We start from the raw sequence: 13,322 nt of genomic DNA, 5'->3' as shown, positions 1-13,322 counted from the left end.
GCCCTTACACAGCCTGGAGGTGTGTTTGGGGTCATTGTCCTGTTGAAAAATAAATGATGGTCCAACTAAACGCAAACCGGATGGAATAGCATGATACTGTGGTAGCCATGCTGGTTCAGTATGCCTTCAGTTTTGAATAAATCCCCAATAGTGTCACCAGCAAAGCACCCCCACACCATCACACCTCCTCCTCCATGCTTCACGGTGGGAACCAGGCAATGTAGAGTCCATCCGTTCACCTTTTCTGCTTCGCACAAAGACACGGTGGTTGGAACCAAAGATCTCAAATTTGGACTCATCAGACCAAAGCACAGATTTCCACTGGTCTAATGTCCATTCCTTGTGTTCTTTAGCCCAAACAAGTCTCTTCTGCTTGTTGCCTGTCCTTAGCAGTGGTTTCCTAGCAGCTATTTTTCCATGAAGACCTGCTGCACAAAGTCTCCTCTTAACAGTTGTTGAAGAGATGTGTCTGCTGCTAGAACTCTGTGTGGCATTGACCTCGTCTCTAAACTGAGCTGCTGTTAACCTGCGATTTCTGAGGCTGGTGACTCTGATAAACTTATCCTCAGAAGCAGAGGTGACTCTTGGTCTTCCTTTCCTGGGGCGGTCCTCATGTGAGCCAGTTTCTTTGTAGCGCTTGATGGATTTTGCAACTGCACTTGGGGACACTTTCAAAGTTTTCCCAATTTTTCGCACTGACTGACCTTAATTTCTTAAAGTAATAATGGCCACTCGTTTTTCTTTACTTAGCTGCTTTTTCTTGCCATAATACAAATTCTAACAGTCTATTCAGTAGGACTATCAGCTGTGTATCCACCAGACTTCTGCACAACACAACTGATGGTCCCAACCCCATTTATAAGGCAAGAAATCCCACTTAGTAAACCTGACAGGGCACACCTGTGAAGTGAAAACCATTTCCAGCTACTACCTCTTGAAGCTCATCAAGAGAATGCCAAGAGTGTGCAAAGCGGTCATCAAAGCAAAAGGTGGCTACTTTGAAGAACCTAGAATAGAAGACCTATTTTCAGTTGTTTCACACTTTTTTGTTAAGTATATAATTCCACATGTGTTAATTCATAGTTTTGATGCCTTCAGTGTGAATGTACAATTTTCATAGTCATGAAAATACAGAAAAATCTTTAAATGAGGTGTGTCCAAACTTTTGGTCTGTACTGTGTGCATTTGTGTATTATTATAGATACTGTTTTTGTTTTGTTTTTTTCCTCTCCGTTCTTATATGCCCCATTGCGTTTACTTGTATTTACTGATTTGTTCACCTGTAGTATTTGAGCTCCATCTCGTATGTGGGGAGGTATCTTTTTGTGGTTTAGGTATTTCCCTATAAAAGTTCATGCAATATGTTTTGTATTCAGGTAGAGACTAAGGGCCAGAAACGCGTAACCTGTGTATCTTTTCTATGTGATTTTATGTGCACACTGCTTGGTGGTTTTTACTCTTGTGCAAAGAATTCAACAATAACGCTATGAATTTTATTGCAAGTCCTTCTGCTGGTCGATTTTTTTGGACTTACTTAAACCTGCCCATATCATGATGCTTGCACCACCATGCTTCGCTGTCTTCAGAGTGTACCGTGGCTTGTATGCAGAGTTTGGGGGTCGTCTGACGAACTGTCTGCAGCCCTTGGACCCAAAAAGAACAATTTTTACTTTCATCAGTCCACAAAATGTTTCTCCATTTCTCTTTAGGCCAGTTGATGTGTTTTTTGGCAAATTGTATCCGCTTCAGTACATGTCTTTTTTTTATTTTTTTTTAAAGTGGGTCTCTGCGGGGACATCTTGCTAAGAGATTAGCTTCAGACAGGCATCTAACTGTCACTGTACTCACAGGTAACTTGAGACTTTTGATCACCCTGTAGCTGATCATTGGCTGAGCCTTTGCCATTCTGGCTACTCTTCCATCCATTCGAATGGTAGTCTTAAGTTTTCTTCCATGTCTATGGTTTTTCTTTCCATTTTAAAGCATAGGAGATAGACTGTTCAGCTAAAATTATCATTGTCTGCACTTCTTTATAAGTTTTACCCTTTCCAACTTTTTAATCAAAGTACGCTGTTCTTCTGAACAATGTCTCGAATGACCCATTTTTCTCAGGCTTTCAAGGAGAAATGCGTGTACAACATGTGCTGGCTTCACCCTTAAATAAGGGCCACCTGATTCACACCTGTTTCTTCACAGAATGACTGACCTAACTAATTGAACTCCACACTACTATTATTTTGAACACATCCCCTTTCAAATAATTACTCAAATACACAGACTCAAAACCATGCAGATCATGAATGCGGAGTCTGTTGGTTTTCTTAGAATCTACTGCATTAACTGGTAAATTGTTTGACATGTGGTAATATAATTCCAAAAACAGTGAACAATCTGGTTAGTCATATTGGACTATTATTTTGAACACTGCTGTACTTTTCCTCTGACTCCTGATTTTGGCTTACAAATACTGAGGTAAATTGTTGACCAAGTACTGAATGTATGAACATAGCATAAGTGTTATTTTACTGAGGGAAAAACATAGGGAATCAGAAGAGGTTGTCCAGGTAGTTGACAACCCCTTTATGCAAGCTTAAAACTCATTTCACTCAACGAACAAACATTTTTCTCATTCATTGGGTGATCGGCACACTTTACATTATTAGATTATCGTGAAACGAGCGTTCCTAGTATTGCTTGTTCACGATAATCTATGTACCTGCACTTTTAAACCCTTAAACACTTATGAAGCCAGACAATCTCTATTCAGGCATAAAGCAAAAGGGTAGCGCCCTCCACCAAAAATGTCCCTGACATTGACTTCAGGGTGACATTACAGGGGCCTGTGGAAGTGAGACACCTTGGTTTTCAATTGTCTTAGCAGCAGCTTTTAGATCATATCCTGCTATAGAGATGGAAAACTCTTGGTGTGACCACAATTCCTGCAGAGCGCAGTTCTATGAACGCTTTCCTGTCCCAGCCCTGGAGTAATTTAATAGCTGTGTGACACCCTTTTACTGAATGAATCATCCACAGTAGAGCCAGTGATCCCCATTTTTTTTCCAAACAAACCCCACTTTTCTAACCAGAGCCTGCAGGACATAGCTATGCATGGCCGCAGTGTTTGTGCGTTCGACCACAAGTATGCAGAGCATGGCAATAGACCTTCATTCTTGTCTGCAAACAGCAGATACAATTCAGTCTGTGTATGCAAAATGTCAGTGATTTCTGTGGGTTGTGAACAAGAACAAAAATCCTTCTCTCTCTAAAACCCAGGCAGAAAAAGAGAGAACTGGAAGACAGTGAAAATAGTCTGTAAGAATATCTTAAGACGTCGCAGCCTAGATGTGTAATGAGCAGAGACACTGTAGACATTATAGAATAATCCTATAGAAGAGCTGGCCTCTGCAGAAAGCCACATGGGCCAAGTCCTGCTCTGCGCTTATACATCCAGACCTAGTAAGTTATCCTATTAGAGGATTTTAGGAATTGCTGTCTGTCCAGGGCCTCTTTCTCCAAACTGCAGTGGTTTCTAGGCTGACCTACTTTCTTAATTATGTATGCGCACAGTTTCATTGAGCAATAGATAATAACCCGTTGGCCTTTTCTTACAGAACTTCTGGGATCGACCAAGAGGTTAAACATCAATTATCAGGACAGTGATGGGTGAGTATACACTTCTGTTACTTTCTTCTGTCTTGGGCTGTCCTGTCAGTGTATCTGGACCTGCACCGAGTTTCAATTCTATTACAGTAGTGGGGGGCTGTAAATTTTGTTCATATTTCTGCCTCAGAGAACCTTGATCTAGTAGTGGGTAAATAGTTTAATGAATAATGCCGGTGACCTTTTTCCGGATATGCTATAAAGGGCTTTTTGCTGCTATCACAACTTATTACCTATCGACAGGAAGGGTAATAGGTTGCTTATCACGGGGGGTCCCATTGCTTGGAGATCAACCGATTATGAGAATGGGGGTCCCAAGTCCTCAGATTAAAGGGAGTCTTTTAGACCACATTGACAGTATAAATAAGCACACATATGTTTAAAGTGTAAAATCATCTATACTGGCTTTATTGCAATCTCTGATATTCAACCAAAGTGACCGGATAAACTGAGCACATAGCCTTGTAGGGGATATGGCACCCATAAAAATCGCTGCCTCCCTTCTGAAGAACTGAAGGTTCCCTTTAACCTTCATCTTCTGCAGAACAAAGGCAGCAATTGGGTCACTAAAGGTGTGATATTTTATTAGATTTTTATAGGGTCTATATGCCCTACAAGGCTATATACTTAGTTTATACACTTTCGGCTGATAGAGAGGGATTTGAGCATCAGGGGTTGCAGTAAAGCCAAAGCAAAGCGCTTAAACAAATTACCTGTGCGTGGCAGCAGCTATTTGGTCCCAGTGGCTGCCTGCACGGCAATGTCTCTTGCTGGATGCCACTAAGGAGGCGCACCGTAAGTAAGTATAAGTATCACGGTGCCGTCGTTGGAGAGCTGTAATTGGGGCTCCGATCTACCTGCTGGGTGCATATTGGTAGTGATTTAGCAATCGCTATCAACTGTACGGATAAAGTCGTTGCACTACATTTAAACTTCCCAATATGAGTCTTTCCACGACCGTATGTATGCTGTATATGCCACTCACTATGTCAGTGGGAGAGAAGTGTTCATGTTTTATATCATCCTCCGATGAACGAATACACCAGGAAAGGCTCTTGACGTATAAGATTGTAGTCTGTGATGCATATACTTTCCAGACATGGGACAATTTTTTTTTTTATTTTGAGTGCCGTCTCCTAACAATAGCTCCCTATAGTCACACAAAGCTTTTATGTCAGGCATTTTCCTGGTGTTTTCACTATATGTACTGCTAAACCATGGTGTGAACATAGCCTTAGAATTACCGCAATTCTCTATTTATGTATGGAAACTTTGTCTAAGAATTTTTTTTAGCTATTTTTCTTAGGTAGCACCATCATATTTTGTAGCACTTTATAGACATTATCATCACAGGCCTCATCGAGGCTCAATCTAAGTTCCCTATCACTATGTCTTTTGGGGTGTGGGAGGAAACTAGAGAACATGGAAACTCCTTGCAGCTTTTTATCTTGGCGAGATTTGAACAAAGGACCCCTGCGTTTCAAGGCAACAGTGCTAACCACTGAGCCACTGTGCTGTTCTTAGTAACGTTTCCCTGCATGAATACAAGTTCCTAACATTTCTAGAATTGTTACAGATTGGAATTGCTGCAAATTGCATACTCCTTTGTGGCTAAAAAACACTCTTTAAAATGTTATGAGGAGTATTTTTGCACAGCTGTAAAATATGTCGCACGACCTCTGTCTAGCACTAGAATGTAGGCCGTAAAGGAAATCTTGTCACTAGCCCCCCCCCCCCCCTAATTTGAAAGCAACTTGATGTAGAGACAGAGACCCTGATTCCAGCAATGTGTGCATACTGGGCTGCTTGATGTAGTTTTGATACAATCACTGTTATCATATCAGCAGGAGATTATCACTGGAGGACTAGTAAACCTGCTGCCATGTAGTCCTCTATATTCTTGAGGTCTGTATAACTCTGCCTCCACCACTGATTGGCAGCTTTCCGCCTATGCATATTGTACACGGAAAGCTCAGTAGTGTGGGTGGGGTTATATAGAGCTCAGTATTCTGACAACTGGTAGATTTGCAGCATAGAAAACTGAGATTTTATCAAAACTGCAGCAAGCAGCCCAGTAAGTAATACATTTCTGGAGTGTATGTGTCCTGGACTGGCACTGCTACTCTGCCCTCACTACTGTGTCCCCTGCCGATGTCAAGGCAAGAAAAAAAAAGGATAAACACAAAATGTAGTTGTGTAGGTAAAGGAGGCTCACCTTTGTGTGTTGTGCTAGTTATAGGCCCAACACTACTATAGCGAACAGAGTGAGATAAATGCAGCCTGTTGAGACCCAGGGGTTTCCCTTTGGTAAAATACTACTCAGACAACACAGGGTGAGGGTAAAACAGTGTGGCAATACTTTATTGAACCACCAAACAGACAATAAACATATAGAACAGTCTCAGAAAATACCAAAGATGGTGCAAATTACAGAGTCTCACCCTTCCGCTGACTCGCCAGGGTTAGAGCAGCTGCGACTTTGGGGCTTCCAGGGCCGACTAACCCCACCATTGGCACCCCACTTTTGGCAGACACCCACAGAGAGGATGTAATGACAAGCTTAGGAAGCTGACAGTCCATTGAGGTACGTGGCCAGGAGACCCGAGGGTCCCAACCTGGCTTCTCCGAGCGTATGCATGGGGACCAGGTGACCGGAGGGCCCTAACCTGGCTACCCTGAACATTTCCATAGGACCAGGCGCCAGGTGACCGGAGGGTCCCAACCTGATTTCCCCAAATGTATGTATGGGTTCTGTGATGGTCAAAGGAGAAGATCTGTATTCCTCGAACCAGGGCTGTGGTCCCATAAGCTGGCATCCTGTAGAATCCAAATCTGTGTCCCTCTTGATGGAGCCATGGTGTCCTGTAGAGCTGCCATGTAGAGTGTTCCTGGCTGTGGTTTTGTAAAAGGACCCTGATACAGAGGCATATCCCCCTATATAGTTCACAACTGTCCTTCTTCAAGGCTTCATCCACAGGTCAGGGGGGTGATGTGATGAGATCTGCCTAGTTTGTCCTTTGTTTTGCAGGTCAGCAAACCACAGGGCTCACACAATGGTTAATCAACATATTTAGCAAGCATCCATTGTTCAATGACCCTGCCTCTCGGTCTTTCAGAGATAACAGATAGTAAGTTACAACAAACATCAACTCAAGTGTCAACATTCAGACAATATGACAATGTCTCCTGACTTACTGAAAATAGACACCTGGATAATTGAGATTAAATGCTGTGTCATCACACAGCCGGTGGCCCGAATCTTGTAGCATGAGTTGTTGGACTCTCCAAAAGAGGAAAACCAAATGGAAGGGATCAGTGGATGTGTTTACCAAAATTTTGGAATGGACATCTAATCTGGAGCAAATGGATCCCCAAGATGGCAATTTTCACCTGGTTGTAACGAAATCAGATGGTGACAGTTGTGCTCAGGTCAGTTCTGCAGATTACATGCCCCCCACATTCAGGCTGTGATTAGAGCTGCTCTGAGTCTGAAACAGTTGTTCTCTGGCAGCTCCTCTCTTTTTGATCAGTTGCTCCCCTCTCACTCCTCTTATCACTGTCCTGTGTTTGTAGAAGCAGTCTGCACAAAACAGTGGATTTAACGCTTTTGTTGCCTTCCTTCAGCTGACTTGAGAACTGTGTTTGTAGCTAGGTAGTGAACGAGTTAAATCTTGTTCCTTGTGTAGATGGCTTTTACAAACTGAAGACAATGATAAGATGTGAAGAGGTCAGTGCTTATTTCCTATTTGATGATGATCCATTTGAGAATCCACATTGAGTGCTGGGATACTCAAACAGTCATCATCAGGAGGCCCAGGCTGCTGTCAGTGCCGCAACCTTTGTCCCCACTCTGAAACAAAAGGTCATCGTCATCAGTGATGTCCATTTAAGGGCTGGGCTAGCCCCAGCTCTACTGAGCATTCTTAGGTTGTCAGTTTCGATATAAGCACAGTAGGATCTTGTCACTGTGCAAGATTCTTCTCAGTGCGTAATGACCGTGCGCAACCTCGCCAGCTCTAATGATAAGTGATGAGCTGGAAAGAGAGTGCACTGTTAATGCGCATTGTAAGGAGAAAACAGGGGAGCAGAGACCAGTCATGCACCCGATAGTGAGAGGTCACTTTGGTGCTTGCTCTGTTCCTCCCTTGACTGACAGACAGCTGTGCATCAGTGCACTGCCGGCTGTCAGTCAAAGTGCTCGGGCGTGCTTACCACTGCTGCTCTCACTGCTGTAAGCAGTGACTATAATTGCTCCGGGCACGCCTTCTTCACTGTAAGTGGCTCCTGGGAGAAATAAAGTTTATTTTGTCCCAGTTGCCTTACTTTCAGTACAGTGGCTGGGCACCTTTCTAATGATATTAACCTGCAGATTAACCCTATATCTGCAGGTAAATAGAGTTATTGGACCTGACAGGTTCCCTTTAAATTTCACATAGTGTTATTCTGGCTTCACAGCAGTTTGTATCCCGTAAGGCCACATTCACACGTCCAGTATTTTATATCAATATTTTGTAAACCAAAACCAGGAGTGGTGATAAATGCAGAAGTGGTGCACATGTTTCTATTATGCCTTTCCTCTGATTGTTCCTCTCCTGGTTTTGCCTTAGAAATACTGATGTAAAATACTGACCAAATACTGAATGTATGAACGTGGCCCGAATGGGATATATATCTCAAGCGATCCACAAAAAATTACGAACACATATCACATTCACTTTATAGCAAGTGAGCCTGTGTGCTCTTAAATGCCAGGGCTGAATTTTAGTCCCAGCCGGACCCTGCCCCCATTATCTGAATGCAAGGAAGCATGTGAACTTGTGCTAATTGTGCAGTAACACTTTGTCATCTCTGCTCTGTCCTGTTTTCCAGCAAAGGGTTAGAAATGCTCTGACTCTATATCTGGCTTCATGGCTTGATCTTTGATGCTGGAGCCTGATCCCCAAGAAAATCCCATTAACCCAAGATTGTGAAAGAAACGCACAAAACACTTTTATTGGATGTTAAATTGACCGAATTTTATTACAAATCACATTATTATTATTTCATTCAGTGTCTGAAATTTAGAATTAGCCAATTGGTATGAAAAAGACACTGAAAATGGCAAACCTCCGACTCACGAAGAATCATCCTTCAGCACTCAGGAGAGGAAAACCCCCTGTGGAGGAAACCTCTAGGGAACCATGGCTGGAGGACTGCCCTTCCCTTGGCTTAGAAGGTTCATGCCAATACGTAACAGCAAATTGTACCAGAATTTGTACATTGTATCATAATTACAGTGAGACATAATATACATCCACTATAAATATGATAGCAGTGACATCACACAGTCACACAGGTTACACATTACTTCAGCATAAAATGGACAGTAATGGAGAAGGTCAAAACAGGTGCCCTGTGTGAGCGCCGTATGGAGAAGCCTAATGCGACGTCTCCAGGCCGTACACATAAAGGTGAAGGCGGCTAGTACTGGACATGAGGGAGATTTGGCTACAACATCTGTCACCCCATTGATCGCTAGGGTTAGTTTGATCTGGCTGGCTGGGCGGTATGGCTGATCTGGCTGGCTAGGCGGTATCCCCTTCTTCACTTATAGATTTTGGAATGATGAAGCTAAAGGTATCCAGACACATCAAGTACGGCAAGTATGACCTGTGGTTCCGGAATCTTCTTTTACATCTATGCTATATGTGTTTATGACATCAGCACAGTTGCCATAGTTACCACAGGTGTTTGTTACTGGTGCTTCATTGGCTAGAAAGTCCCTCTCAGTGTTCCAAAGAATTAACCCTTGAATGACTGGCATTGTGTCTTTCTCCAGAAGCCTGTAAAATAAACTTCACATATTTTAAAGTTGCCCTAAGTCTAATTAGTGAGCGCATCTACGGATTTGATGTGTAATAAGCCCAATAATTACCTTAAGCCAGAAGTGGGCAATTCATTTTCCTGAGGGGCCACATGAGACCATCACTGTTGTGGAGGGCCGAACCAATAGACTGAAATTAATTCTGCTCAATATTAAAATAAACATATTAATTATAATTATTTTATATTAATTGTATCACTTAATATTGAGCAGAATAAAGTATGCTGAAATCCCCTATATACTGTATGAGCCCCCACACAGCCTCCCTATATACAGCCTCCATATATCCAGCCTTCCTATATACCGCATCAGCCCTCACACAGCCTCCCTATATATGCTGTGAGCCCTACATAGCCTCCAAGGTACATACAACCACATACGTACCTACAACCATCCCACCCTCTGGTCCCTCTTCCACAAATGTATTCACCGCTGTCTGCATCCTGTGGATGCGGAGAGTGGTGACAGCGGGCGGCGGATGGACGGCGGCCACCAGAGAGCTTGGTGCGTTCCATGGACCACAGTTTCAGCCCTTCGACTGTCTCAGTCCATGGGCGAGACTGGAACAGCCAGAGGGTCGAATGTGGCCCGCGGGCCGCAACTTTGCTCAGGTCTTCTTTAAGCCCTACTAAATGCTTAAATGCACAATAGGAGTACAGAGCAGTCCCATAGAGCAGGGTTCCCCAACTCCAGTCCTCAAGGCCCACCAACAGGTCATGTTTTCAGGATTTCCTTAGTATTGCACAGGTGATGGGATAGTTGCCTGTGCAGGTGATGGGATTATCACCTGTGCAATACTAAGGAAATCCTGAAAACATGACCTGTTGGTGGGCCTTGAGGACTGGAGTTGGGGAACCCTGCCATAGAGAATGAATAGTACTGAGATCATTGTAGTTAGATAGATAGAGAAGAGATAGAGAAGTAGAAAGCCAAACCAGGGTGAGTGTTTCCCATGACACAATACAGGGTACACAGCAGAGGAATGGCATGGATGGGTGTCATCCACAAAGTAAGCCACTCCTAAAGCTGAGGCACAAAAAAGCCCGCTTCAGAGTTACCAGGGCCCACGCTGAAAAATATGAAGACTATGAGACTACATTCTAGAGTGATGAGACCAAAGTAAATTTTTTTGGAAATGATGGCTTCAAAACTGCATAGCATCACAAAGGTGAGGAGTACAAAGAAAAATGCATACTGCCTACAGTGAGACATGGTGGTGGCAGTGTCCATATGTGGGGCTGCATGGGTGCTGCTGGTGTCAGGGAGCTCTGTATTGAAAGAGAAAATGCTACCATCACTCCGTGCCCTTGGTAGACGTGCACTTTCCAACACAACAATGATCCAAAATACACATTTATGTAAATTTCATATGTAGTTTCATCCAGCTCTGCCAAAGTGGGCTGAGCTAAGTTCTAACAGGGGTAAGACGCCGCAGCTCGCCTAATTCATGATGAGCCGCAACGTATGTACTGCTAGAAATTTTACTCCAGTCCACGCACCCCATCATCAAGCCCTGCATGAACAACCCTGGTCTTGATGAATCAACGCCATAGTAGCTGCTATCTGGCCTTGAGGGGGTTGCCCACTATTCAGGCAACCTCTTCTGAATGCCTATGCTTTCCTTCCAGTAAAATAATATCACTTAGGGGAGAGTCAGACTGCTGTATTTCTCGTGTGCGAGGATCCCCTGGTAAACCTCGTACTGACTGTTTGCTCCCTGACCTGAGCTTGACAGCTGCATAGAAATCCATCACGCTGTCATGCTCCGGTCAGGAGAGGTGCCGGCCAGTTCGTTCAGTGCAATACAATCCTCGCACGAGTTATATGGCAATGTGTCTCTGCCCTTATACTAGCCTTCGATCCCGGTTTCACTCTCCCCTCATTCTGACGTAGTTGACATTCGGAGGAAATGAGAGAGCTCCAGGTGTCTGATTTGTCTGCATGAACCCCGGGAGAGCCAGTGCTGATATCGCTAGAACGGCGCCGACACTGGAGGTATTAGTGTTATTATTTTACTATGGGGGAAACATGGGGGTTGAGAAGGGTTGTCCGAGTAGTGGACAGTGCCAGTAAAGGGAACATGTTATGTCAAAATATGTTATTACCCTTCAGATATGGTGTTAATCTGCAGGATAATAGCCTTCTAAAGCTCCCCGGCCGCCTCACTGACAGTCCACCTACCAGGAGGAAATGAACTTCATTCCTGGGGGCCTCCGGCTTTTAGCCATAGCGTTGTGGCAGCATCTTCATTCATCGCTCTGTACACAGTGAGTAGTGGCTGTAACTATGCTCCGTCATGGACAGCCGGCTCTGTACTGACGCACTGCTGAGCCGCCAGTCCATCAGTGCCGGAGCATGGTTACAGCAGCCGCTCACTATGTACTGAGCGGTGACTGGAGCCGCTCCTCTATGGGTGAGAGCTGGAGGCCACCAGAAGGAATAAAGTACATTTCCACCTGGTAGCCGGACTGTCAGCTGCACAGCTTTAGAACGCTATTAACCAGCAGATTAACTCCATATCTGCAGGTTAATAGCGTGAAAAACTTCATCTGCCGCACAATGGTCAAAATCTGTATGTAGCACTTCAAAAAGTGTAGCCTAGACCTAACTGACAACTGGGCGTCGCTATTCTCCTTCTCAGAGGGATGTGTTCTTACACAGTCTGATATTGGGAGGGATAATGGCACACTGCCAGACTGTTGATAGAAGAATTGTGACAATTTATTCAATTAAGGCCACATTCACACATCTGTGTGTCACGGTCCGATTACAGACCGTCATTCACAAACTGGCTACAGGTCTTTTGACCCAAAATTGCCAACCCCATAATCATATATGAGGCTGTAAAGTTCAGGTCAGGAGACCTGCTGCCGGTTGGTGAATAACTGTCTGTACTCGGCCACACACAGATGTGCTGCTGCTCTCTCTCTTCCTCTAGATCAGTGGTTCTCAACCTTTCTAATGCCGCGACCCTTTAAGGCCATGTGCCCACGTAGCTTTTTTGCGGCGTTTTTATGGCCACGAAAACGCTTGTAAAACCGTCTGCCATGCAAAGCAATGTGAATTCGGATGTGCTGTGCAAATGATGCGCTAATTAGCGCGCCGAATTCGCATTGCGTTGCAAAACGCAGCATGACCATTTCTACCGCGATTACGCTGCAAATTCGCGGCCATTGAGGAACGTTGAAACGCAGCAAACCCGCAGGTATATGTGGATTTGCTGCGTTTCAATTAAATTCAATGGCCGCGAATTTGCAGCGTAATCGCGGTGCGTGTGGTACCCAGGATGAAGAGGAGACTACAACTCCTCTTCATCCCGGCTACCTCTCGGTGAAAAAAAGAAATGAAATAAAAAAGTTAAAAATAAAAAAAACTGTATACTCACCTCTCCGGTCTGCTCCCGGCGGTGTTCTCTCTACTCGGCGTCCCGCGGTGTACTTGCAGGACCTGCGGTGACGTCATTTCATTGCTATTTCTTAACTGTAATTTTGCTACAGTTATGAATTGTAATGTAAACATCTGATATGCAGGATGTATTTTCATTATTACAAATTGAACATTAAAGCATAGTGATTAATCACAAAAGCAATATGTAATTATATATTGTGAAATATTTGTTTCTAATTACAAATAAATGAAATTTTATCATCATGTGCTCTCGCCACCTCCCTGTGCATCATGTGCTCTCCCCACCTTCCAGTTCATCATGTGCTCTCCCCACCTTCCAGTGCATCATGTGCTCTCGCCACCTCCCAGTGCATCATGTGCTCTCGCCACCTCCCAGTGCATCATGTGCTCT

At 44.0% G+C, this 13,322-nt stretch overlaps 1 protein-coding gene across 8 annotated transcripts in view; it reads left to right on the top strand.

Moving 5' to 3' along the window:
* CASKIN2 (CASK interacting protein 2) overlaps positions 1-13,322 on the top strand; it is a 95,255-nt gene that overhangs the window by 50,292 nt on the left and 31,641 nt on the right. For all 8 annotated transcript variants that reach the window (XM_073684044.1, XM_073684046.1, XM_073684048.1 and 5 more), the window contains exon 3: positions 3,612-3,663. In XM_073684044.1, coding sequence (XP_073540145.1) covers positions 3,612-3,663 — 52 coding nt within the window. The remainder of the gene's footprint in view (positions 1-3,611; positions 3,664-13,322) is intronic.

This window comes from Phyllobates terribilis, unplaced genomic scaffold (genome assembly GCF_046119375.1).
Source record: "Phyllobates terribilis strain yellow unplaced genomic scaffold, ASM4611937v1 Scaffold_5__5_contigs__length_657084704, whole genome shotgun sequence".
NCBI classification, from domain to species: Eukaryota; Metazoa; Chordata; class Amphibia; order Anura; family Dendrobatidae; genus Phyllobates; species Phyllobates terribilis.
The sequence above is the reverse complement of the archived record's forward strand: the minus strand, read 5'-3'. Positions and strand labels throughout refer to the sequence as shown.